At 44.2% G+C, this 26,955-nt stretch overlaps 9 protein-coding genes across 9 annotated transcripts; 5 read left to right on the plus strand and 4 right to left on the minus strand.

Annotated features, from left to right (window-relative positions):
• The first annotated feature begins 25 nt into the window (after positions 1–25).
• Bctre1 lies at positions 26–3,357 on the plus strand. The gene is made up of 5 exons (XM_024694918.1): positions 26–811; positions 868–931; positions 987–1,108; positions 1,177–2,918; positions 2,970–3,357. The coding sequence occupies exons 1-5, from the start codon at positions 674–676 to the stop codon at positions 3,085–3,087; spliced, it is 2,184 nt and encodes a 727-aa protein (XP_024550711.1). The 5' UTR covers positions 26–673; the 3' UTR covers positions 3,088–3,357.
• A 1,045-nt stretch (positions 3,358–4,402) lies between these two features.
• On the plus strand, positions 4,403–6,722 carry BCIN_09g01320 (hypothetical protein). The gene is made up of 4 exons (XM_001547790.2): positions 4,403–4,872; positions 4,932–5,087; positions 5,138–5,483; positions 5,545–6,722. The coding sequence occupies exons 1-4, from the start codon at positions 4,639–4,641 to the stop codon at positions 6,453–6,455; spliced, it is 1,647 nt and encodes a 548-aa protein (XP_001547840.1). The 5' UTR covers positions 4,403–4,638; the 3' UTR covers positions 6,456–6,722.
• A 236-nt stretch (positions 6,723–6,958) lies between these two features.
• On the minus strand, positions 6,959–10,440 carry Bcprp24. Its single transcript, XM_024694919.1, has one exon. The coding sequence runs from the start codon at positions 10,261–10,263 to the stop codon at positions 7,096–7,098; it is 3,168 nt and encodes a 1,055-aa protein (XP_024550712.1). The 5' UTR covers positions 10,264–10,440; the 3' UTR covers positions 6,959–7,095.
• Positions 10,441–10,567: 127 nt separating this feature from the next.
• Positions 10,568–11,969, plus strand: BCIN_09g01340 (hypothetical protein). Its single transcript, XM_001547788.2, has 3 exons — positions 10,568–10,827; positions 10,877–11,683; positions 11,733–11,969. Exons 1-3 carry the CDS (start codon positions 10,788–10,790, stop codon positions 11,870–11,872), a joined length of 987 nt encoding a protein of 328 aa, XP_001547838.1. The 5' UTR covers positions 10,568–10,787; the 3' UTR covers positions 11,873–11,969.
• A 42-nt stretch (positions 11,970–12,011) lies between these two features.
• On the minus strand, positions 12,012–13,840 carry BCIN_09g01350 (hypothetical protein). Its single transcript, XM_024694920.1, has 3 exons — positions 13,338–13,840; positions 13,143–13,290; positions 12,012–13,076 (listed from the first exon to the last, which is right to left on the minus strand). Exons 1-3 carry the CDS (start codon positions 13,578–13,580, stop codon positions 12,079–12,081), a joined length of 1,389 nt encoding a protein of 462 aa, XP_024550713.1. The 5' UTR covers positions 13,581–13,840; the 3' UTR covers positions 12,012–12,078.
• Positions 13,841–14,018: 178 nt separating this feature from the next.
• On the plus strand, positions 14,019–18,513 carry Bcmrc1. The gene is made up of 2 exons (XM_001547785.2): positions 14,019–17,273; positions 17,319–18,513. The coding sequence occupies exons 1-2, from the start codon at positions 14,188–14,190 to the stop codon at positions 18,352–18,354; spliced, it is 4,122 nt and encodes a 1,373-aa protein (XP_001547835.1). The 5' UTR covers positions 14,019–14,187; the 3' UTR covers positions 18,355–18,513.
• A 743-nt stretch (positions 18,514–19,256) lies between these two features.
• BCIN_09g01370 (hypothetical protein) lies at positions 19,257–21,430 on the plus strand. Its single transcript, XM_001547784.2, has 3 exons — positions 19,257–19,864; positions 19,936–20,233; positions 20,312–21,430. Exons 1-3 carry the CDS (start codon positions 19,644–19,646, stop codon positions 21,044–21,046), a joined length of 1,254 nt encoding a protein of 417 aa, XP_001547834.1. The 5' UTR covers positions 19,257–19,643; the 3' UTR covers positions 21,047–21,430.
• Positions 21,431–21,635: 205 nt separating this feature from the next.
• BCIN_09g01380 (hypothetical protein) lies at positions 21,636–23,396 on the minus strand. The gene is made up of 3 exons (XM_024694921.1): positions 22,954–23,396; positions 22,550–22,880; positions 21,636–22,390 (listed from the first exon to the last, which is right to left on the minus strand). Exons 1-3 carry the CDS (start codon positions 23,288–23,290, stop codon positions 22,201–22,203), a joined length of 858 nt encoding a protein of 285 aa, XP_024550714.1. The 5' UTR covers positions 23,291–23,396; the 3' UTR covers positions 21,636–22,200.
• A 29-nt stretch (positions 23,397–23,425) lies between these two features.
• Bcutp15 lies at positions 23,426–25,632 on the minus strand. Its single transcript, XM_001547782.2, has one exon. It carries the CDS (start codon positions 25,557–25,559, stop codon positions 23,949–23,951), a length of 1,611 nt encoding a protein of 536 aa, XP_001547832.1. The 5' UTR covers positions 25,560–25,632; the 3' UTR covers positions 23,426–23,948.
• Positions 25,633–26,955: the final 1,323 nt, after the last annotated feature.

A 26,955-nucleotide genomic window follows, 5' to 3' on the forward strand; every position in this document is an offset into this window, starting at 1 on the left:
ACAAGTTGAGAAACGTTTGTCGATTGGAAGGGGAGGGATGGGTTGGGAGAGAGTGCAGGCAAGATTGGAGGATTGGAGGATTGCAGGACGTGATTGACGTTTGGTAGACACATTCGACGTTAGATATTGAATGCTGTGGTTATCTTTTCATTGGGATCGTGCGGCGACACCGATAACGCTACCTGTCTGCTACCGACGTACTAGGTATAATACATAATACCCACGATACTTGTAGTCAGCTCCAGCTAGCCAGCCAGCCAGCCCGCCAGCTATGATCAAACATTTCTGCTGACGTTTTGGAAACGTTTTCGAACTTTCCACCAACATCCAAACACACAACAGATTGCACACCCTTTACCCTCTTTTTTGTGGAGATGATAACAGTATACGAGTAATACTCTTCAATTCGATTCTTGTTAAAACCTACTGCTACATTCATATTCAGCATTCAGTATTGAATTGACCATTCTTCGTCACATCTTCCATCTACGACGATCATAGTTATCTTTTCAGAAACTACAAACAGCCCCCCCCCACACCTCTCACCCCACTGTCTGCACCCAGAATTCACAACTTCTTAAGACGTCACTGTTTCGAAAATTGTCCAGAGACATTACAACATTACAACTTTGCAAGATTTCACCCATCCACCAGAGCACTTTTCAACTATATAATGACCTCGCCATTGCGAAAGCACCGTACCTCTAGTGTTTCCAGTGAAATCGATCCATTCGCTGCGGCACATGTTTACTACAGCAATGACACAAATCAAAAATCATTTCGACAAGCCCGAACCCGTACATACTCGTCAGTAAGTACAGCACTTCTCTTGTTCACTTTTCATGCACTCATCTAACCTCCTCGCAGAATCAGGGTATCTTCTCCACACCCATCTCAGGGTTGGAAAAGCCCAAGAGGAGAGGCAGCCATGGTCAGTTGAAAATATTCTGGTTTGTAAAGTCTCATGGACTAACACACATGTGCAGATGATATTGGAGATCATGGACGCAAATTTCTAATACAAGTTGACTCGACATTGGAAGCCCTTCGAAAACAGGAAGACACAGATGACAACCACCAAATTACAATTGAAGACGTAGGACCAAAGGTAGGATTCTGCAGACATTTACATTCACTCACTTCACTCAATTCTTGAACTGACGCATTTTGTAACAGTCACTTCCTCTCGGAACCGCTACCTCGAACGGATTTAGAAGATACGACATTCGCGGGACTTATATGCTATCAAATCTTTTACAGGAGTTGACTTTAGCAAAGGAAAATGGCAGAGAACAAATTATCTTGGACGAATCTCGCCTCAACGAGAATCCTGTCAATCGCCTCTCAAGATTGATTCAGGGCTCATTCTGGGATGGCCTGACTCGTAGAATCGATGGCTCGGTGATTGAAATTGCTGGGCGTGATCCTAAGGATTGGACCGACGATCCCCGTCCACGTATCTACATACCACGGGGTGCACCTGAACAGCATGCATACTATACCAAAGTGGCAACTGATAGACCTGAAGTTCGCCTAGACGTTTGCTGGCTACCTGAGAAAATTACACCAGAAGTTGTTCGTGATATGAACTCTAAGCCTGGTCTTTTAGCTGTTGCGATGGAGGAAGTTATAGATCCGTCGACAGGCGAGAAGACTCTCAAGGGGTTACCATTCGTAGTACCAGGGGGTAGATTTAACGAACTTTATGGATGGGACAGCTATATGGAATCACTCGGTTTGATTGTCAACGACAAGGTCCACTTGGCCAAGTCGATGGTACAGAACTTCTGCTTTTGCATTGAACATTACGGAAAGATCCTCAATGCCACTAGGTCATACTATTTATGTCGTTCCCAACCACCTTTCTTAACAGACATGGCACTTCGAGTTTTTGACAAGATCAAGCACGAGCCGGGATCATTGGATTTTCTAAAGACAGCTATCCTTGCTGCCATCAAGGAATACCATAGTGTGTGGACGGCAGAGCCAAGATACGATCCTGTCACAGGTCTATCAAGATATCGACCTGAAGGTCTTGGTGTACCTCCAGAGACCGAAGCGTCACATTTCGAACATTTGTTGGCACCTTATGCTGAGAAATACAACATGACCTTCAAAGAATTTGTTGATGCTTACAACAATGGAAGAGTCGTGGAAAAGGAGTTGGACGATTACTTCTTACACGATCGAGCAGTTCGTGAATCAGGTCACGACACATCCTACCGTTTGGAAAGGGTTTGCGCAGATCTTGCAACAATTGATCTTAATTCTCTTCTTTATAAGTATGAAAAGGATATCGCATATACCATTCGTACATTTTTCCAAGACAAACTTGAGGTTCCAGCCGAGTTTTGTGTAGGCGATATGACGCCCGGTCAGCTGCAAACCTCCTCGATGTGGGACCGAAGAGCTAGAGGTCGCAAGTTGGCCATTGATAAATATCTCTGGAATAAAGAGAAGGGCATGTACTTCGACTACAACACCCTGAAGAAAGAGCAGTGCACATATGAGAGTGCTACTACCTTCTGGGCGATGTGGGCAGGTGTTGCTTCGCCACAGCAAGCTGCCAGTCTCGTCACTAACGCTCTTCCTAAGTTTGAAGCTGCAGGAGGGTTACTGTCTGGAACTGAAGAGTCTCGTGGTGCAGTTGGATTAGACCGACCAAATCGTCAATGGGATTACCCATATGGTTGGGCTCCACAGCAAATGCTAGCTTGGACGGGACTACTACGATACAATTATCAGGAAGATGCTGAGCGACTCGCCTACAAATGGTTGTTCATGATTACAACAGCGTTTGTTGACTTCAATGGGGTGGTGGTTGAAAAATACGATGTGACCAGAGTAGTTGATCCTCACAAGGTTGATGCAGAATATGGCAATCAAGGGTCTGATTTCAAGGGAGTCGCTAAAGAAGGGTGAGTTATACCAATGATTTTGACCAACGGCAAAGTTCTAATGATTCCTAGTTTTGGATGGGTTAATGCTAGTTATGTTTACGGACTTCAAATCATCAATGCACATATGCGACGAACCCTAGGAACACTTACTCCTTGGGATCAGTACAATAAGGCCATGAACCTATGAGTATACGAAGACAGGCTATTTAATGCGTTAACGACATTTGCGTTTTTGCTCTATACCCTTTGAGTGCCTTAATTGTATCCAGAGATATTCTCGAGGGTTGGAGTTGATGATTGAAATGATCAGGATGATGACGATATGAAGTGAGCATTTGCTTTGGGGGAATGGAGATTTAAAAAAAGACATGTATATGTTAGAAGCAAAATAGCAGTCCTATGCTGCCCTGTAAGAAATTAATATACCGGCAAAATTGCTGATAACATCATATATCCATTGATCGTTCATCGATGACCTGATTTCTCTCGGCTTTCCTACGCATCACTTCCTAATACCGACTCAATACTCGTAAGGTTACATGGACGCAGGATATATGACTGAAAACATAAATACCTCACAAGAACGCCTAGCCTTTGCTTCCTAAATCGCATCCTATAGTCGGAGTACAAAAAGCATGATCGGAAATATTCATCTTTTCGGAAAAGTCATGAGGCGATAACCGGATCATCCTCCACAAATGAAGGGGTAGCTAAGCCGAGGCATTTATTGGACGCACAGAAAATTAATCCCCTCCTCCGCATTGGAGGGTCAGACCCCTCGGCAGAACTATTAACCCTTGTGGGATCTGGGGTTATCGTAATCTATTTTGGAATTTTCGAGGGTCTTCACATGTTTACGAGAATGTCGACTTTTGCGCGTGTGGGAACACATGCTAGGTGATAGCTGAGATGTAACTCTCCAAGAGCATGTCTTACATGATTCTTACGGCTGGACACTGGGCAGTCTGACCGTTTGAGGAAAGCTTTGAGGACGAGGTTGGAGATTGGGATGAATGAAAATCAACGGTAAATGGCAAATCAAATGGCAAATGGTAGAGTAGATGGGTGGTGCTACAGTAGGTAAAGAAGCACACGACTCCAGAATGGCTATCCAAAGACCGGCAAGCATATTCACAGCTCGCCATCTCGAATTTCAACTACCACCCATCCATCCATGATTCCGCATTCGTCATAAGAAAAGGTTACCCGCAACATGTTACACTAAAACGCATCAGGTCTAGAAAGCCAAGCTCACTAAAATGGTACCTCTGTTTTCCCCAGTTTTTGGGAATGTGTCCAATCACGGCATTCCTAAGGCTATCCCTTTGATCCGAACAGCCAACCATATGCTTTGTGTATTGATGGCAAAGGATTCCTCGATGGTCCGAGGATACAAACGATTGTGAATGAGTCTTGTCATGAGCTTGCGATGTAGGAAGTTAGTTCGGACCTTGTGCCGGGTAGGTTCCTAGGACGAGGGGAATATATAGCTATATACCTTGGAACTCTCCCGCTCTGTGTTTTCTTTTGATGCTGTGTTTGACATTGTTTACTTTATCATCTTGAGATTTGACAGATTGATTCCTAGTTCAATACTCTACATTCCTAAAGATACATAGGATTCTTTACTTCTTGCATTCTAACTGAACGTCAATTCTCCAGAGCTTGAAAGAAGTTACTCACCAACGAGACTAATTTCTTGTTTTATATACCCTATATCCATACGCACACATACAAGATGGCTTCTAGCAACAGAATGGCCGGTACTTCTGTAGATCCAGAACAAGAAGAGAGAATCTTCTTAGAAGAAGTTGCTGCTGTTAAGCAATGGTGGACAGATGAGAGATGGAGATATACCAAGAGACCTTTTACTGCGGAGCAGATTGTGGCAAAGAGGGGGAATTTGAAGATTGAATATCCAAGTAATGCACAATCGAAAAAGCTTTGGAAGATCTTGGAGGGAAGATTCAAGGTACGCATTTTTGACATATCTTGATGATGATGGCAGATTGATATTAATATAAAAAATAGGATAAGGATGCTTCTTATACATATGGTTGCTTGGAACCTACCATGTTGACCCAAATGGCAAAGTTCCTCGATACAGTTTATGTTTCTGGATGGCAATCATCATCTACTGCTTCTGCATCAGATGAGCCTGGTCCGGATCTCGCAGATTACCCATACGTAGGTCCACCTCCTTCCTATTTTATATTCAAAGTATTAACATCTCCTAGACCACAGTTCCTAACAAAGTAGCACATCTTTTCATGGCTCAACTTTTCCATGACCGCAAACAACGAGAAGAACGGGTAATGACTGCATCGAAAGCCGATCGGGCCAAACTCCAAAATGTCGATTACCTCCGTCCCATCATTGCAGATGCTGATACTGGTCATGGTGGTCTCACTGCCGTTATGAAATTAACAAAATTGTTCGTGGAGAAGGGAGCTGCAGGTATTCACATTGAGGATCAAGCTCCTGGTACCAAGAAATGTGGACATATGGCTGGAAAGGTCCTTGTTCCTATTAGTGAACATATCAATCGTTTGGTTGCCATTCGTGCTCAGGCTGATATCATGGGTATGTCAATGTCTCCACTTTCTTTGGAAATATGAAGAATACAAACTAACACACCACACAGGATCTGACCTCCTAGCTATTGCCCGTACAGATGCCGAAGCTGCCACTTTAATAACCACAACTATCGATCCCCGAGATCACCCCTACATTCTCGGTTCCACAAACCCCAATCTCCAACCTCTCAACGACTTAATGATAGCCGGTGAGCGTGCCGGTAAAACTGGCGCAGAACTCCAAGCCATCGAAGATACCTGGACCGCGCAAGCCAATCTCAAACTCTTCAACGATGCCGTCATCGCCACCATCAAATCCAACCCCAACACCAAATCTGACGATCTCATTTCCCGCTTCACAACCGAAGTCAAAGGCAAGAGTAACTCGGAAGCCCGAGCCCTCGCCAAAACCATCACCGGCGTCGACATTCACTGGGACTGGGACGCTCCCCGTACCCGCGAAGGCTATTATCGACTCCAAGGCGGATGCGGGTGCGCCATAAACCGCGCCATCGCATACGCCCCCTACGCCGACGCCATCTGGATGGAATCCAAACTTCCCGACTACAAACAAGCCGAGGAATTCGCCACAGGCGTGCACGCTGTGTACCCGGACCAAAAACTCGCATACAATCTCTCTCCTTCCTTCAATTGGAAATCCGCCATGCCGAGAGCCGAACAAGAAACTTACATTCAGCGTCTCTCCAAATTAGGCTATTGTTGGCAATTCATCACGCTCGCCGGTTTACACACCACGGCGCTGATTAGTCATCGCTTCGCAGAGGCGTATAGTAAACAGGGCATGCGCGCCTACGGGGAATTGGTGCAGGAACCCGAAATGGATCTCGGTGTGGATGTGGTGAAGCATCAGAAATGGTCCGGCGCGAATTATGCAGATGAGTTGCTGAAGATGGTGACCGGGGGTGTGAGTAGTACGAGTGCGATGGGCAAGGGGGTTACGGAGGATCAGTTTCATTAGGGGATGAGAGGAGAGAGGGGAGAGGGGAGGGGGGAGAAATGGAGCGCGCTTTTTTTGTTTATCCGGGATAGGACAAGATAGGATAGGAATGGATGGATGGTCATTTATGAGGATTTGATAGGATATGATATGCTATGATAGGATGGATCATTTGTTGTAAGAAAATAATGCAAATCTGACACATTCGATACATTTGACTTCTCCCTCCTCTCTCCACCACTCTTTCCCATTATGAAAATTACAGGCAAAGAATAAAGAGACGTCTCATACCAATTTGTAGGTATTTGTATGCATGGCCATTACCAACCTAGCAGCGTCTCAAATTTCTCCAATTCATTGCGTTCCACTCTTATCAAACTCCCATCGACTCTTCTCGTAGCCCCGCTCACAGGGTCTAGAATGACCCGCCATTCAATAATCTCCTTGAATCTTCGAATATACATGAGTTCATTTGAGTCTTGTTACGATTTTCTACTTCCGCACACACGACTAACAACTCACATTGAAAACAGGATGACAGACAGAAAAATTCAGCAAAGAAAAGATATTAACATCTGATTCACTTTGTGCTCTACCTAACCCCTAGCTAACCTATCTTTTATTACGTAGCAACACTGCAATCGATTAATTATCATCCCATTCATTCCTTTCCACCACTCAAAAACATCTTCTTGAAATCCGCATTACTTTTTGGTTTTGCATTAGTATCCGAACCTGTATCTGTTGCCGGCACTGACGCTGGCTTTTTCCCACCCGAAAATCCCAATCCTCTCTTTTGTCCCAATCCACCCCTTCCTCCACCTGGTCTTCTGATTGGTACACTGGGTTGCATGAAATTACTCGTGCTTGAGCCTGCTCCTGTTCCTGTTCCCGTACTCGCACCCGCTTTCTCCTTTTCCTTCTTTCCATTTTGTCCAACTACAATGCGATCACTTTTAAACTCAGAGGACTGCGCGAAAAGATCTTTCATTCCTCCTGTTCTTAATTTGCGACCTGGTGCTATCTCATGATTCTCGAGACCGAGAGATGCTTTACCTGCGGAATTGACATCTTCGAACTCGACGATTGCACCTTGATGATCTGGACGAAGTACAACTTTGACGATAGTGCCAAAAGGCTCTGCAATTGCACGGATTCTTGCGTCATTCACCGTATCAGGGACATTGAGTAAGGTGATGGTTCGATTGGCACCTTCTGATGGTTGATGTAAAGCATGTTGATTCTTGTGAGGATTTTCTGTAGTAGAAGCAGGAGACATCGCAATATCTCCATCAGCGTCTGGAGCTGGAGATGCTGACGTTCCCTTTTCTTTACTGGTTGCGATGGGCTTATAATTTCTCGCTTGCGTCAGTTCGACATGAAGAATGGAGGATTTCAACTTGGTTTTATCCAATTCAAGTGCAGCGTTAGCTTCGTCCTTTTTCTCAAAGACAATGAACCCTGCACCCTTGCTCTCCCCTTTGAATGTTCTCAAGATTCTGACAGATTCAACCTTGCCATACTTTCCAAACACCTCCTGCAAATCATCCTCTTTCAAGCTCGAATCGAGGCTAGTTATGTGTAGTTCCCGACCTTCTGCTGTGGCACCCTCTCGTTGTTTCTTCGCAGCAGGATCGGAATATTTTGCCACGAGTTTGAATTTGTTCTCGAGCAAGTTTCCGTCGAGCTTGGTGGCTGCCGCAGCAGCTTCAACTTTACGAAAGGTAATATAGCAAAATCGACGATGCGTGTTGAATTTGAGACTTGGCCATCGGATACTGAATATCTCCCCACAATCCTTGAAAAGATTATGCATATAACTTTCATCAGCAGTAGGTGGATAATTAGTGACATAAAGAGTCAAACCAGTGCCGGACTCTACTTTAATTTGATTCTCACCAAAGAACTTCCCATCACGGAGAAATGCCGATTGGACATCGTCATTGGAACGGAATTCGATCAAACAGGTAGAGGAAAGCTTGTCCGCTTCGGTCTTGAGTGTCAAGCTATTGATATGACCGTATTCTTTGAAGTATTGTCTTACTTTGGTTTGGGTGACCTCGGGTGGTAGATTGGTGACTATTACGGTAGTATTCTCGCGATCCCTTGTCAAATGCTGTTGACGTAAAACCTCTGCATCAGCTGTCGATTGCTCATTTTTTATCTTCTTGTGGGTATTACCATCAGTGGTATCTTCTGAGGTCGGCTCACGCTTCCTCTTCGAATTTCCAGGAGAATCCTCATCTGTCGCTTCCGGGCTAACGATTTGTTGCTGTTGCTGAGCAGCATACAATTCTGCTTGCTCAATGGCCAACTTTTCTCTGCGCTTAGTAACTAGCTGAAACTGTCTGCGAACCAAGTCTTTAGCTGCTAACAAGGTATGAGCATCTTCGTAATTGTTACAATGTGAGATGTAAAGTTCCATGATCGCTTCCGGCCAATCTAGATCTTTCGTACGTAGAGCTCGAGACAAGACCATAGAGGGTAAGCTGGATGATTCGTTAAGATATCGGACTGACATTTCCCACGAGTAATACTGTTGCCAGAACACGTAACTTTTCTGATGAGTATGCGCAAGTCTCTTCCAAAACTCACGAGCTTCCTCGATTGATCCTTTCTGAGTGAGGTACTGAATCATTATCCTTTCGATTCTGAACGAGGGATCTGTGTATTCTCTTTTGTGGAGCCTTCGACCCCAGTCTTGAACGGCCTCGAGTGAACCAGGCAGACCAGCATCGGCCACATCAAAAGCTTCATCCTCTAAAGCTTTACCGATCGTGTTACGCCTGAGATAGCCACACCAAGCTGTGTAGACCTCAATCACCTCATCCATCGTCTCTTCACGATCCAATACGCCAGTACTTGTCGCAGCATGCTTTATATCTTCAATCGAAGAAAAATCCCAGTTTTGCGTTTCAGCAAAAAGTATGTAGCGCGCCCATAAGCTTCCTGACCAAGGGCAATGTGCGGTAGCTCGCTGGACAATGTATAGAGGACTGCCTAACTGCGCATCTGGATTTACAACGTAGCTCTGTTGAACGAAAGCAATGTAGTCTTCCCAAGTTGCGGGATCCCGACCCAGTGTCGTGGAAGCTAATGCGCGCTCGTAGAGGGCAATTACCAGAATTTGGGGGCTTTGAGGTAAACCCTTTTTGGGCTTTGTCAGTGTTTGAAAAGTCTCCCATTCCAGATATTCCTTCATTACAGAAGCTATGTGTTCCTTGTCACCAGCCGCAACAGCCTGCTGAAGCTTGAGCTCGTGCTGTTCACGCTGCTCATACAGGTATCTTGCAGTACTACCCATCTGTGTAACTTGCACCATTGTCGATTCATAAGAGGGCTCGTCATATTTCGTAAGAAATGTCGAGAACATCTGAGAAGTCTCGTCCCATTTAGCATGCGGTATTTGGAGGCGATCGAAGAATATCTTGCGAACGCGCTCTACTTGTTCACGAGTGGGAGTTTTCGCAAGCAACTCCAGTTCAATAGTAATCCACCTATTCCATAGCTCATGACTGTCGTTCAATCGAAACTGCGTAGCTGCAGTGCCTTCCTGCCAAAGATCCTGTGCTGTTTGCAATGTGAATAGCTCCTGTCCGACGAGTCGCTCATCTTCTGGCCATCCTGCATCTGGATCCCGACAATCTGTGTATAATGACAAGACCCAGTCGCATCTTGCCAACCAAAGCGGGTTGCTCCAAGGTTCTGCCCGTATTGCGCGATCGTATAATTCGACAACTTTAATGCGCTGCTCCAAATCTCTCGCGTTTCTGCTGGCCTCATCTACGAGCGCCAACCACTCTTCTTCGCCAACAGGTGATTGTTCCATTGTAAACAAAGCTTTCTCCGACTGCTTCACTTTGGAAATCTCGTATCAATATCGGGAGGAAGCCCAAGAAGCATTTCGAGAATCTTCTTGGGATTTTATCGTTAGAAGGTGATCAATAAATAGGTGTTGTGTATTGACAACAAGAAGAGGCAATGAAACTGCGAAATACGATCGATCTCGAACATTTCAATCCCACCGGACCTTTGCCGCCGCTTAATAATTTCGGAATACGACAGCCGGACTTGCTACCACCGTTTACATTCAACGTTCCAGATAAATTATAGCAAATTCAGGTATTTAAATTGGTCACATCTCCGATCAATTGAAAGGTCTACCCGTAGATTAATTGAAACTTGGAAAGTTTTTGATCAAGGTAGCTCTCATAAGCTTCAACAAAAAATAATCTTGAATCCTGACTGTAGGGTGAATCTTAAAGCAGCCACATAAATTTGGCGAACTAAGAACTTCAATTATTTTGATATGATGGCCGAGCCATTGACAAGCAACACCACCCAATCCACATAATGAGTTTGAATCTTCCTTCGCGGCGCCTGCTAAGGTCTGGTAAGTACAGGGCTATGTCTGAATATTATCAATGCTGATCAGGTCTCAGCTGCACCTCTTACAACATCCCATCCATCCATCGCCTTCCTCATCCCATTATATACCAATCAACGAAGATCACTATGGGACAATTTTTCAAAGCGTCTCGACAGTGCAAGGAGGATGCTCTCGCCAGATAAAGCCCCCAAGAATCCTTTGACAGAAGAATACCTCAAGAAGAAGTCTGATGCGCAACGGCAACAGGCTGAGCGGGGGGATCTCGCAAAATCGTCTATCTTTGAAGATGAGGATTCAAGAGGTAAACGAGATGAGGAAAACAAAGTCATACCCAGAAACCCTGAAATAATGGCCAGGGCACTCGATCCAAACCCCAATGCTACACTTCGATGGAAAAGGAAGATGGTCATACAGGATGTCAAAAAACGAGGACGTCTGACCAAGGAACAGACATTGAAGAGAACAGAACGGGTGTTATTGTCAAAGAGTCATGATTTCAAGACTTCAGTAAAGAAGTTGGTTCCTTTGGCTAAGCAAATTGCGGGCAAGACAGTGGAAGATGCGATCATTCAGATGAGATTCTCGAAGAAGAAGGTTGCCAAGGATGTCAAAGAACATCTGGAGCATGCGAGAAACGAGGCCATCCTAAAGAGGGGTATGGGATTAGGAAAGGTTGAAAGAAAATCTACTGAAAATTTCAAGACGCGATATATTGTCACAAAGGACGGAAAGAGGGTTAAGGTGGAGGATCCAACTACATTATATGTTGACGAGGCTTGGTGTGGAAAGGGAGATTGGACTAGAAGTTATGATTTCAGAGCGAGAGGAAATGTTAACATTATGAAGAACAGGACAACGAGTAAGTTGAGTATCATTTGTAGACGTATTGTCAGGGCTAACACATCTAGGTATTTCGCTCGTATTGAAGGAAGAGAAAACTCGTATTAGACTGCACGAAGAACGAGAGGAGAAGCTCAGGAACAAGAAGGTCTGGGTTCAATTACCAAATAGACCTGTGACTGCCCAAAGGCAGTACTATTCATGGTAATTTTGATGTATAAACCACTCCGAGCTGTATATTATAAGATTATCAAAAACCTCTTGGCAATGCTATAAAACTACTGAATAAAGATAGCTAGTGATCAAAATGATTTAGTGGTAGCGCCGTCAACTTATAAATACATGTTTGCTACAACGCATTGTCATTCATTCATATGCTCGTCAATATCATTGAATCCTAACCCCGTCCCACGCTTAAGCACTGGAGAGCAACTGTTCTTCTTCATCCCCGAGACTATTCGCATCACTCCTAGTCTTCCTCTCACCGTATCTCGTTCTCCATCCTTCCCAAGCATTCCACAACCTAGAGGATTGATTGAAACCATGACACAACATACCAGCTAAAAACCCCACCCCGTCGTTCTTGAATGCGAGGAGAAACCCAATGGTCATGAACATTACTGTCCATCTTTCCTTCCTTTCCTCGTCTGAAAGTTGTCTATGGCGTTTTATCGTTTGTGGTTGAGCTGAATCTGATCCAACACTCGATTCCGATATATCCCACAGGTCTCGAGCCCCGTAATTAAGACTTTCTCCTACTTTTGCCAATTCTAGACCAGCTGCTACGACCATGATTCCAAGCAAACTCTTTGGATATTGTCTTAGTAGTCCCACAAGCGTCTCACCAAAAAACAATCCCAAGATCATTTTAAAGGCACCAAGGACGATTATACTTGCTCCACTTCTGGCTCCGAATCTATACTGGGCAGCGAGTCCTCCTGAACCATGGCAAACAGGCATAGCACCAAACCAGCCACCAATCAGGTTCATTAGTGCGACACTGATACCAATCGAAGTTACGCCCGGGGCTGCAATGTTTGGTAAGAGATCAGATGCCAAAAAATTGACAGCAATTATGGAGTTTAAGGTTGTCAGAGGAATCTGTCCTAGACCAGCATCGAGCGCCCCGACTTTGAACGAATTTGCGGATGGAACATAAATCTGAGGGTGCCATAATCTAAATGAAGGTAGATAGCTAAACCCCGTGATATAAAATGACAATACAAGTCCAAGAACGAAAATAGCTAGAGCATATGGCAACCTTGGAAACCTCTGCGTAATTAGCAGAGAGACGAAGGCGAAAAGTGCCCAAATCAAATTGTCGGCAGCATTTGGAGTCGTCCAACCCAAAGGCTGAAGAAGACTTGAGCCAGCGGAAAGAATCAGAGACAAGCCGGCTCCCACTTGAATGCCTGAATACATACAATCAATATATAACCATGATGAAAATAGAAAGGGCTTCAGCAAGAAAAGCTTACCTTTGACGACTGGTGTAGGTATCATACGTGTGAACCACCGGAGAAGTCCTGTAGTGCTTAGGATTAACACCACGACGGCAACAGTGTAGCCAGCAGAGACCGTTTCTTCAATCGAAAATTTCCTTGAAATGGCTACAGCAGCAATAGCCTAGAGCATGGTCAGCCAGGACTATGGCCAGTTGCAAGAGAAATTACCTTCATGGGCTGTACTGGTAGAGGTATACCAAAAGCAGCACCGGTCAATACATTCCATAGGCCTGAAAAAAAGAGAGTTGTTGAGAGAGATATTGAGTTATTAATGGCCAGAGCAATCATCAGTGGTAACAGTGTTCCCAGATCACCAAAGGCACCTGATATCTCCGCTAGAGGAGAATCTCTCAGCGCAGCCACATTATTCTGAGATCTGGCTTTCAGCCGCTGGAGAACTGTAGTTGTCATATTTTCTCGTTAGACAATATCAAAAAAAATTGTTCATAAATTGCAGACTTGCAGTGAGGGGAAAATTGATGCTTCGTGATGTCTTTATGTTGATTTTCTTTCAGGATTTCATCTAGCAACGTGACTACCGCGGAGATAGAGCAGGTGTAAAACACAAATTCTCGGCGAACAAGACAAAAGGAACAAAGTATCAATATATAAAAACTGGAGAAATTTCATGATATCCTCGATATCTCGAGCTTACGAATTTCTACATGGTCATGAGGAGCTGATCTGATCGGAAATAGAAGTGACAAGTCGGATGTCATACGTGGGGGAGGTGCGATTATCAATGCGGGTCGTGAGTTTTAATAATAACTTAAGCCACACCTCCACGCGCACTTAAACTTAATACTTGCTTGTCGCGTACACGTCTTTTTGGAACGCGTTTCTAATATCGAAGCACAAAAACTCTCTAACTCTTCAACACTCCTTCTCCTGGCACTTACATTTACCTATTATACAACTCCAAACAATGATCTGATGATTCTTATTTTATGATTACGCTCAACTTTACGTACGATTGTGTTAATTTTTCTCAATCATAAATATATTATAATTAATCACAATGGCTTCATCGCGAGAATCTTCGCCCGGAGCGTCTATCTCTCCAATGGAGTTAACACCCAAGTCAAAAATCAGAGCTTCTCTGGCGGCTGCAGGAATTAGTGACTCTGATGAGGAGAGCGTCTCTGGAAATGCAAGGAAAAGGGTGGCCTCACGAAAACCAAAGTCGGATAAATCCAATGCGAACTCTCAGTCAACGGCGCTGGGCAGGACGGAAGGTTCAATCAATGTCGGGAGCCAGACATCTTCGGACGAAGAAGAAATAGCAAGGCCAAGAGGTCGAATGGCTGCACGTATGCAAGCTGCATTGGACGGATCAGACGACGATCAGCTCGTGGCGAATAATCCGAGGGAAAGGGTCAGGAGACTCTTGAAGAACAAACCAAGGCCGGAATCACCGAAGGTCGCAGATGATGGAAGTCATGCCGATGAAAGTGATATGCCAGAAGTTTTGCGAAGACGTAAGACAGGAAGCTCACCGCGCCAGACACCCGTCAAACCAATCCCTCGACAAGAATCCGCTTCTCCTGGACTTTTCGTTACACCTAGTGCTGGCAGATCAGCCACACCACAGGCCGACGCTTCCGACCCAGATGACTTCCAACTGGACTCGATATCTAAATCAAATAAAACTTTCCAGGATTTGGTTGCCAGGAGACGCCAAGAACGGCATGCGAGAGAGGCGGAAGATAGAAAGAAGAAGGCTGCGAAAGCTGAAGAAAGGAAACGACAGGCCGCATTGATCGAAGATGACAATCAAGTCGATAGCGAGGATGAAGGAGGACAACGCCTCACACAGCAGAATCGTCCCACCCGGAAGGCAAGCAAGAGAGCTATCGAGGAGATGCACAGAGAGACTCAGAGATTGTCGAGGAACATGCAATTGGCTCACAAAGCTACAAACAAGAAGAAAATCACGAAACAGAGCTTGTTTGCTAAATTTGGCTACAGACAAGCTGAGGAAACTAATGCTGTCTCTTCTGACCCTGCTAGACCTACAAGTTCAAGTCCTCCGCCCGCACTACAATCAGACATTGAGATGCAAGAAACACCGCCCACATCTCCACCAGATGAAATGGACCCTAACGATAAACAAGAGCTCGCCGGATCTTCTCTGGTAACAAGCATGGCTATGGATGTGGTTGAAGAGGATTTGCCTACTCTTGAGGAAGCTCTGAAATCGACACTACCTTCCAGGAGAGACAAGGGCAAAGGAAAGGATGTCGATACAGAGCTAACCGAAGCTTCGTCTGAGAAAAAGCCTGCCTTCAAGCAGCGACCAATTCGGGTACGGCCAGCGAAAGTGATGACTGGTGACTTGGAGCTTGATTCGGATAGTGATCTCGAGATCGTGAAGCCAAAGAAATCTGCTCGCAATGCAAAATTAGATGCGATATTCAAGCGCATTCCAGAGAAACAAGCCACAGAACCTCATTCGATGATGGCTTTACGAATGCTTGCACACCTCAGATCGCCTGGAAAGCAAAATTCTGGAAGAAATCAAAAACCATCGATTACAGCCCAAGATCTACAAATCAGTCTTCAATTGAAGGCAAGGCAACAAGCGCACCGAGAAAGAGAGGAGCGACTTCAGGCTCTTAGAGATCGAGGAATCATCGTACAGACAGCCGAGGAACGAGAAAAGGAAATGGCAGAGGTTGATGACTTACTCGCTAAGGCTCGCCGTGAAGGAGAAGAGATTCAAGCAAGGGAAAAGGCAGCTGCTAAAAGAGAGCGAAAAGCCAATGGTGAATTAGACCCACTGAATGATAGCAGCGACGATGAGGAGTGGCAAGAGACAAATGAAATACCAGAAGAAGAAGAGATTTCCGGCTCAGAAGACAACGAGCATGAGGACTCCGAGAATGAGGAAAGCGATGAAGGCGAGGATGAGGAAAATGAGGAAGAAGAGGCAACTGACAACCCCGTACCTAATCCCTTATTCGATGATGAGGCAGAGGAAGACGAAGAATCTGAAATTGATCTTTCTATTCCAGAAGATTCAGCTAACCTCATGGATGCCGAGGATGAAGAAGAAACTCTACCTGTCCATCGACGGTCCAGGAAATCGAGAGTCACGAACATTATCCCCGATGACGAGGAAGAAGAGGACCTTCTCACAAAGACACCCAGAGCTCCAAGAACTATATCTTTGTCGCATCCGCGGACAGACTCACCGGTAATCCCAACCTCAGTTCTTCGTTCAGCAACCAAAACATTCATACCTGGATTACCTATAACGGGCCCCGCTGGACTCGGTCTTACACAGATATTCCAGGGTACAATGGATGATAGTCAAGATATATTTGAATCATCAGGTTTAGGGTCACAAACCTTAGATGTAAAGGAACATTCCATGGATTTCCTTCGCCGAAGAGCTATGCCTGAGCTGCCCGATTTTGTCCCCACCATGGATGACGAAGAGACACAAGACATGGTAATGGATAGCCAAACACAAATACAAGCATCACAACCAGTAGATAATGAAACTCAAGGGATCCAGGTTTCATTCTCACAATCGCAAATACATGATTTTGACAGTTTAGTCGACAACCCGTTATCAACTCAAATCTCTGAGTTTCCCAATACACAGGATGAAGGATTCTCGATGATCACGCCCATAAAATCTCGATTTATGGATCCACCTTCAACCGCAGGCACATTCAAGATGGGATCGCCGTCTACTCAAATGATTAATGATGATATCCAAGAAACGCCTATTATGAAGAAGAAAGGAAAGCTTCGCAGAAGGGCCCGAGCTATCTCTGTGTCCGATGAGGATGAATCATTAGATGCTGCCAGAGAGGACAACAATCAAAATGAGGACTTTGAAATTACTGCTGACGCTTTTGATGTCATGCGTAAAGCCGCCAAAAAGAAGCCGAAGGTTGTTGACGAATTTGATAAGAAAAAAAGTAATGCTAAGAACATGGTCAACGAACAAGCCGAGGAATCAGAAGATGAATATGCTGGTTTGGGTGGTGCTAGTGACGATGAAAGTGGAGGGGAAGAGGATGCTTTTGTCAAAGAAATGATAGATGATGAAAAGAAAGACATCGACGAGAGTGAACTTGCCAAATTCTATGCGTAAGTTGTTTATCTAAACTCATGTATTAATGCTAACCATTTTAGTGATCACGAGAGAGCAAGTGATGAAAAGCAAATAGAGAAACTTTACAACGATATCTCTAAAGGCATGCTTCGCCGCAAACGAGGTGCCGATTATGATCTTTCGGATTCAGATGATGGTGGAGAGGCACGCCAGCGTCGAAAACGCGCTGCAGAAGCCAAGATGCGTAAAGCTTTACTTGCAGACGAAAAAATTGGAAAGATTGCACAGAATCCCAAAAAAGAGGCTTTTCTTCGTGCCATTGAGGATCGAGGAAGTGACGATGAGATGGGATTCCTGGATGACTTTCAAGAAAAAGACGATACTTCTGACTCACAATCTCAAACCCAGAACGACGAATCTCAGCAATCGGCACCGAACCAGTCTGGAGAAGTCATGGGCCCTCCCCCAAAACGTAAGAATTCTGATAGCAATGGTTATGTTCGACCACCACCACACTTGCGACGTACAGGGAAGAAGCCCTCGAATCTATCGGAGGTTAGAGAATCACTGTCAAGTCTTATTGAAGATCCTCACGCTATGGTTACTTCAACAAATTTCGAGTCCGATTCAGATGATGATCTGGAAATTGAAGGAGGCCCAGAACAAGAAACTCAGAAGAATCGTGATCCTTTTGCCATACGCAGAACTGGAACCTCCATCATCGACAGAATACAACTAAAGCGTGAATCATCGAGCAATGTTGCTGCCAACAACGAACGTCTAGCATTCGCAGCACCTTCATCGCAACCAGGCCACAGGGTAGTACCTCTATTGAGAAAAGCTACAACAAATAGCAGTATTCTATCTGGGACATCAAGCACTGGTGTAAGTATTGGGATGTCGGCTACAGAGCGGATGGCTGGTGGGAAGGACGAAGGGTCAGGTATCAGGAGAGGAGGAGGTAAGCATAGTGGAGTGAACTCTTTTGTCAGAGAAAGTGAACGGAAAGCTGTGATGGAGAAAAAGGAGAAGAGAAGAGAACAAAAGAAATTTAAGGTAGTGGAAAGCAGGCGCAAGGCCGTGGGTGGCTTGTTTGGAAAGGGTACATTTGAATGAGGGTATTTAGCATTGGGTCAGACTGGATTGTCTATGTCTGAATTAGCATTAGGCGTTTCTGGTGTAAACAAATTGGCAGAAGCCATAGGACTTTGAGATTAGATGTTGGATTATTGATGATGTTAATGCCAGGATTTTATATCCTGATCTTTTCTACCATGTGATCTTGTAGACTATTTCACCCCCACGAAATTTGTTTGTTGAAGGAATGAGCAAGCTTCAAATTTGATTTGCAATACCATCCTTATATCAAACTTCATGATCAGCCAACGCACAGCATGAGAGTCGTTTGAGGGCGGTGTTGCAATCAAATAGAATGAATGCGCAAATCAAACCAGAACAATGAGTATAGTTTCGTGTCATATATCAGCTCGTATATAAGAGTATTCGCGTCAGCCTTCCACAATATGACTTGACCATCTCCTTTGCATCACAGCCCATCGAATCCTTCCAAGATCATCCCAACAAACAATTTGCAAGTCCGAGCACGCGATCAATCAAATGCCACAATAACTAAGTGATACAAATCGTTCTTCATCCGGTTCACCGTCCATATCTCATCCCAAATATTAATAGAATTAGCATAAAATTACCACATAGAAATTCCCAAGACGTCTACAGTTCCCCTGCATACGAAATACACACCATGAAGTGGATTTTCCTTCCAATCTTATCTTGCTAAGCCCACAATAAGTGACCGGATACCAGTGTGTAACATGGGCGAGTCTGGATTTTCTTGCATATCCGATTGCTGGAATGAGAAACCATGTTGCGGACGGCTGAAGTGGGCTGGAAGTAAGGAACGTGGGACTCGGTGGAAAAGCCGGAGTGCAGGAAAAGCATATATCGTCGTCTATCACGAAATAGAATCCACTTCTTTTTTATCAGATCCTTTTTGATCTGATAAAGAAAGGGGTGGAGACCCATCATCCCAGACGCTAAAGACCGAGAAACGGACGAGCGAAACACTTGTTATATTGTCAGAACTACTTGTCATCATATGAACTTCCTTTTTATTGCTTGTTTACTCGAGTCAGAGATTATGTTTGACCTTGGGTCGATAAAAGGAAAAGAACAACTCCATTGTTGAAAATTTCGAATCTTTTTGGACGTTTCTTGTGTGTAGTTCAAAGAAGAAACAATCACACGTCAACATCCGATTGTTGTTCATTCATCTCCATTTCCTTATCCTTATCGTCATCACTATCGTCATCATTCATACCGTTCCTGTCCATCGACCACAACAACTATAGTTTCCTCTTCCTACACAACCGACTTCAAGTACGAAAATGGTAGTTTTTGTTGATTTTGAAGATGATTCCGAGCCTCCAGAGCAAATGGTAAATGAATTGAGCCATTTGCAGAATGGAATAAATGGATTTCAAAAGCCTGTTTGGGGCGGATTTGCGGAGGCGAATCAAGGGACAAATGCACTTGCATTGTCGTTGGATCAAGACAACAGGGTGAATCCAAATAAAAATGTCATCACAGAGGCATTGGGCTGTTATCCGTTAGTCCTTATTCATCATTAATTATATTCGCTTGAGTCACACAATCAGGAAGAGGCTAATATTCTCGCAGTATCATATCTGTCATCGCATCTAATATCGATCTCAACACTCTCGATGCACTCTCTCATACGTGCCGTCAAGTTCGTGTCAACCTCCTTCAATTTCGCTCCAAGCTTCTCAAATCCACCCTCCACTGCGAAAACGAGGATGTAGAACTCGATCCTGAACATACATTTCGTTATCGAGCGCGTGCCGCAGATTACTATTTTGTTGAAAGCGGACGCGATGCACACGGAAGTGGAAAAGTGGGTGATTGTGCCAGAGATTTAGTGGGAGAGTGTCGCAAGTGCGGAAGGGTGGTTTGTAGGGTATGTGTTATCAAAGGATATTGGGATCTGTATAGGCGCTGTGTCCACATATTATAGAGGCTAATTCTGTTCAAACAGAACTGCACTATTAAACCACCTGGCCCCGTTCTCTTACGTCACCGTCATCGACGCATGTGTAAGACATGCTCGAAGGCTCCTCTTTCTTTTTTGGTCGCTAGCTCTTCATCATCATGTTCCCCCTCTTCTTCCTCAAACACACATGATCATGCCCTTTCATTATCCCCTGAAGCAATCAAAGATTCTCTCTGTAATTGCCCAACAGCTGTTTGGCTCTGTCAACCCTGTGGACGCTCTCTTCGCTCCACCGATCAAGAATACGAAGGTATCTGGAAATGGCGCACACGCTACCTCCCATCCCTAGGTGGTCTCGGCGTTGGTATTGGTGAAGGAAACCGTGGTGTTCCATGTGGCCGTGGTAATACCTGTCTAGCCGCCATAGAAGTAGAACAAGAAACCGACTGTGACGCCGAAGACGCGCGTGAATTCGAAGAATCTAGTCGAGCTGGGTCTCCAGCATCCAGTCCTGGAGGAAGTATATTTGGAGGCACGAGTCCGAGTAGCAGCGAGAGGAATTTAAGCCTAGGGCCTGGATATGCGAGACATGAGATTGAGGGAATTGGAGGGGTCATGAAAAAGAAAAGGGTTAAGATGGTGAAGGTAGGGGCTTGTGTGCCGGAATTTGGTGATGAGAAAAGTGAGGGGAGGTATTTAGTCAGGGAAATGGAGGGGAGGGCAAGGAGTTGGTGTGGATGGTGTCATAGAGTTGTTAAGGGGAGCGACGATGTCGTCTAACGAACTAAGCTAGCGAAGTGGTGGATGGAGTGAAAGGAGCAGAATGTAGGGGCCACAAGAGTGCAATGCGCATCAAAAAACAAGCAAAAGTTAAAAATGCTGGTATTTCTAGTAGCGATTTCGATAGAGGCATGAGAGCATAGCACACAACGTGCATGAAAAGTGAGAGTTAGGATACCTAAGTATATACACATGGTCGATGATGATATGCAAGCATTGGAGGACAAGGCGCTTACCTATGGAATTAATGATACTTTTGTTCTTCAATTCTTCCATTACAGAACTCAATACATTATTTTCTGCTCGTTTCCTACCTGAGCCTAGACACAAACGAGGAGATAATGAGATGATGATATAATAGCAAAAAATAAAAGCGCACATGCACTTCCTTCGCATATCTTCCCCCTTACATCACATTTCCAATATCCACGCACTCAATCACGTTACTTTGACTCCTCTTCAAAGAAATTCAACCTTTTGTTGCATGTCTGCTTTAGGGCCTTGAGCCTGGACACGCCTGGAGGTTTGGCGGGTATGAGATCGTGGGGTTTGGGTGGATGTACGTACGTATGTAGGTACTAGGCGGTTGTGTGTTTGTTCTTTGTATATTTTCTGGTATATTTAAAGTTAGTTTGGTGATGCCTCGTTTGATCGGGATGTTTGGATTTCTGTGGGTAGTCTAGCTATCGTTCGTGATTTGATTTGGGGGAGTTGAAAGTTTAGATGGGATGTTTTCAATCGCTGGGATTTGAGGGGTTTTGCGAAGAATCATAAAAATATGTTTGTTGCTGGAATTCTTTGGGATGTATATTAAGAGGGATGCTTGTTTTCTGGGAGGAAGGGGGTGCGGGTTGTATAGTGTGAGTTCATGAAAGGATCATCGTGGCGAGGTGGGAGAATAGCAGATAGATGATTTCGAGTTTGTTTGTGTGAGGGAATGTTCATTGCTATTATGTAGATAGTGAAGAAATAAATGGAACTTGAGAAGAAATCACTATCGTCAATGTTGAATGTACTATTCTGTCTCTTCTTCTGAAATATGGCAAAGCATGATAAGTTTTCAATATCTTCCATCTCCCGATTGAATTCTATCCCACCCATGTATAACATCATCCTCTCCCATCTCCTTACCATTACAATGTCGTCTCCGGACACTAAACAACACTTCCCGGTTCCAAAGCCGGCTCATCCTTCTTTCTCCTAATCTTCTCTACAAACCCCTCCTCAAAACTCTTCATTTCTCTCTCGTGTGTACTCTTCACTCTTCTCAATAACCAGAAATTATAGAAAACGAATAGAATACTCGTTATACACGCAATCGTAGCGGTGACTATCGCAGTAACCCTGTATGCAGATGGGAAGTAAGTAGATGAATATTAGAATATCAAGACACATAGTTCCGAACAGAAAAAAAGGAACGCACCCCCCCCCCCCCCAAATCGCTCTCCAAATTGCTCCCCAAGAAAATTCAACCTTCCGAATTAAAAACAAACTCCCACCCACCTAGCAGTAATACTCCACGCCCCCTTCTGCTGACCATAAACCCCCACCATCGTCCCCACAAACCCCGCCACACTATTCAAACAACCGGGCAGGAATATTTTATTCAAAAGCCACACGTAATTCCGTCGATGCGTGTACCAGAGCCATAGCATACCCGATGCGCCAATACCACAGCTGAAGCTTGCGATCCAGAGAAGAGGGATGTTCTTGACTGCGTGCAGAATATGTCGGGTGGTTGCATCTGGGAGATCGGAAGGAAGAGAAGATGAGGGGAGAGATTGGAGAGATGTGAATGTGCCGGGGAAGATTATGAAACCGGCAAGGAGGATCCCTCGAGGACGTTAGAGCGAGTGGGTTGATGGTTGATGGTTGGGGATTCGAAATTCGTGAGGAAGATGACTTACAACTAAAGAATGATATGTATATATTGTGCATGCGAGGAATAGTGTCAAGAGAAAGAAGCATGTTCATATATCTCGTTTGCACGCTATTCTGTCTATTCAACCCATCTGGTCTCGCAGGTTTCAAAGTTGAACTCCCTGTAACAATTGACGAATTTGATTTCTTTGATTCATGACGGAAAGTTTTATGAGAGGTAGAGTGAGGGATTGTCTGGGCTTTGGATGGTTCTTGCGAAGTAACTTGCGATCGCATTTTTGTTGTCCTGCTACGATTAGGTCTCCCATCGCCAGTGTATGTACCTTTGGGTGGGTCTGTTGGAAGGGTGTTTGATCGAGGCATTTTTGATAGTACTTTGGCAGTGGAGCTCAATGTCTTAGTTTAAAGTTAAACTTTATGTCAGGGGGGAAGCGAACGTTTATGATTAAAGCTACATAGCATGTGAATCATTTTTGAAAAGGCTATGGCACAGTTTTGTGGATAGGAAATATCATATTATATTTTGGACGAGATAAATCAAGGTATCAATCAGTTTTCCTGATTGAGAACTATACTACCATGGCAAATAGAAAAAGTTGCCACGTAGATTATAGCTTTATCTTGACACCTATTCGGAGGAAGCTTCTGGTGTTGTATTGAATCAACGTTGATCACAGTAACCGATAGGAGGTTATTTGTAGATGGTTTGGTATCATGGGGGTGGGGTCAAAATCAAGATTTACCCCTGGCGCTTGCAAATGCGTGATGACGTGAAATTGGTTTTGCCGGGAGAATAGACGAAGTCCTTTTCAAATTTGAGACAACTACTCAAGATAGTATTGCAAGCAGAGAAAAACATAGTTGTAATTCTCATCTGAAAATGTGCACAGTAGCTTATGTGATAGGTTCAATTATTGAGTCTTTCAAATATAGAATGGACAAGGAAGCTTTTCCTGACATTTCCGGTATTTCCCTACCAACGCCAACGCTATGCAAAAAAGACAATTCCTCATTAGACTTCCTATTTTACCCCAGCCACAAGCAGATCTAGCATACCCTTGACCTGCATCGCCTTTTGTGACCTTTCTACTTCTGCCTTCACACGTCGATGTAAAAACTTTATTTGGCGTTCTAATTCTGGCGATTCAGAGGTATACTCTGCGTATATGTCCAAGAGCAGCATAGCAGCATCAGTACATATAGGAACGTATCGAGGGTCGGTAATATGTTTGGACACCCATTTGAAGATAGGTTGTATTGTAGTCTCGTCACGCTTCTCGAATGCTGCTCGCATGGCACTTCTGTGTCGAAGAGCTGTGAGAAGTGTAAGAACAGTGACTGCAGGAAGGCCTTTCTGAAGTACACAATCTAGCGCTTGATGATATCGACCGAGTTGGAGTTCACGCTCCCATTCTGGGGCCTTTCGCTTTGTTGAACGCGCATTGCCCTCAATTACCACATCTGCTCCTTCTCCCATGAAATCCATTCCTCTGAGCCTCTTTTCTACTCCGCTAGTGTGTTTTCTTTTCTTGTTCTTCTTATCATATTCCTCTAATGTACCGTCGAGTAAAGCTTGCATCTCTTTCGCTCTTTCTCTTTCTTTCACCTTTTGCTGCCCTGATAGTCGTGTTTTGATAGATAAGACACCAGATTGCATACCTACAACCAAATGCTTGTCTTCGCGATTGGCACCAGAGCTAACGACGTTGACTGACAAAACAGGAGCTGAGTATTTGAGTCCAGTTACAACATTCCACCCCGTGGTCTCGAAAACCTTGACATGGCCATCCAAACCACCACTAACCAGTCTAGTAGCGTTTGATGCGAGGCACAACGAAGTAACAGTCTTTTGATGATTCTTGATGATGTGCAATGGCTTTCCAGCAACCAAATCAAGAACAGAGATTTGATTATCAGCTGCAGCAAGAACGGTTGTCCCTGAAGGCATAGGAAGTACAGTCTCAACTGGTGCAGCATGCTTGAAGGTCATAGCTGCTCTGGTTGGAACTCTGGGATCCCATAATCTGACAGTCTCATCGTAACTACCAGTCAAGATCATGTTCGACATCGATCCAGGCATGAATGCACCACTTCTAACATAATCGGTATGTCCAGTGAAAGTAGTTGTACTTTCTTGACTTGGCAGATCCCAAAGCTTAACAGTTCTATCGTCACTAGCACTCATGAGGGTTGTCAATTCTGTTGGCGAAAACTTTGTGGTCCAGACTGGCTGCTTATGCTCTTCCCAAGTTTTTAAGATGGCTCTTGAATTCACATCAAAAACCTGTATCTTTCCCGTTTCGTCACCTGCCACCATAACACGTCCATCTCGTCGAATCTCTCCGCTATGCGCAACATCTGAGAACCGAGTAATAGTCTTTACTAATTTTCGTGTGCGAATTGAGTAGATCTGAAGTCGAGTACCAGTGGTAACACAGAAGTAATCATTGCCGGAGGGTGATAAAGCGTTTGTTGGTGGAGGAGGGAACGATATGTGCGTGATGGGATAATTCGTTGGTGATGGGATGAGTTGCTGGGAGCGAAAACCCTTCCAATATCGTTGTTCAGGTGTAATTGGCGAGGGGGCAGTAGGGAGTTTAACCGCCGGTAGACCTGTCACTGGTGCGGACATCTTGATTACTTACGAAGAGAAAGGTAAAATTAAGATGTCGCAGAAAGAATTTAATATTTCAGCTTGAGAAAGCTTGCGATGCGATTCGCAAAAAAAAAAGTTAAGGACGGGATTTGGGTTATTTTTCCCGACAATCCACTAGGCCATTCCAAGTTAGACAAGGCTATACCTGCCATTGTTAGAGTTCATATCTTTTCATCACTATTTCATTTGACCCATTCATGATATGATGTCTAAGTTTGAATTTCGTAAAATATACTTGATATTCTGTTATATTCTGTTATATTATTCTCAATGTCGGAATTCCTTTTGTCTCAAAATACTCTTTTTGTACTTACCCCAGCCTTGGTGCGAATAGTGGTTTAATACGGTGCCTACTTAGCTAGCTAGGTAGTGATAGAACTACAGTCTCGTACTGTGTTGAGACTCACAAGGATAGTGCTCACTGCTGAGGTAGTTGATCTCAGATTACTTTGTATCCACAAGTGTGGCTCGCATCTACCTTTTCATGTTCTTCCTGCGGAGCTTCAAACTCTACAGAAGGTACTCTGTGACTTTAGTCTCACAAATCCCCGTCCAGGTTTGGAGGGTGAGATACCCTTTTACTGGTAGACAATTGTACATTGATCCATCTTTTTTCTGATCAATCTGCCCCCAAAAGCAAAATTTACGAGTCAAGTGGTACATCAATGTTGATACTAGCAGTCGCTTATCATTCTTCTCTGTGAATATACTCTAATCTATTCCCACCTCTTATCAAGGATGTTAAAAATGAACTCCCACGTCTACTACCAAAGCCCCAAATTTGACGAATATGAAAAACTCAATTCCACGGCTCCTATACTACTCGCGTATTGCTACACAGCATATCATCAAAATAGGACCAGGTATGTGAGAAGTTGTGGGTAGTTTCGTCCACATCTCTGTGATGATACAACTTCAAAAATCTGCTCTTCAAATTCACAAACACGTTTTCGGTTGGATTTTGCATTACTATAAGAAATAAAATCACCAAGATCTATCTGCCCAAAAAGTGTCTAAGCTACAGCATCTATAATTTGGAAACTCTCGTCCATAACTTGAATTTCGCGATACAACCGTATCTGTTGTTGTTATTCAAAGAAAAACAATAAAAATTAAAGGCCCCAATTTATTTTGCTTCACAGAATAACAAACAGTCTCCAGAATGAGTGGACCAGCCTCCCTGAATATTCTTTGCACAAATTCCTGTTTCCCAAACTTGTTACTAAATGCCATGCCAGCTTAGTCTCTGCAGCCCCAAACGTCGAATACAATTATTCTGTGCCGGAACGCAACATCAACGATCCCGACATCAACCCCACAGCCATGATTATAATGAATCGAAGCGGACCAGTAGGTAATCCTTTGTGCCATG

Source organism: Botrytis cinerea, chromosome 9, assembly GCF_000143535.2.
Source record: "Botrytis cinerea B05.10 chromosome 9, complete sequence".
Classification (NCBI taxonomy): Eukaryota; Fungi; Ascomycota; class Leotiomycetes; order Helotiales; family Sclerotiniaceae; genus Botrytis; species Botrytis cinerea.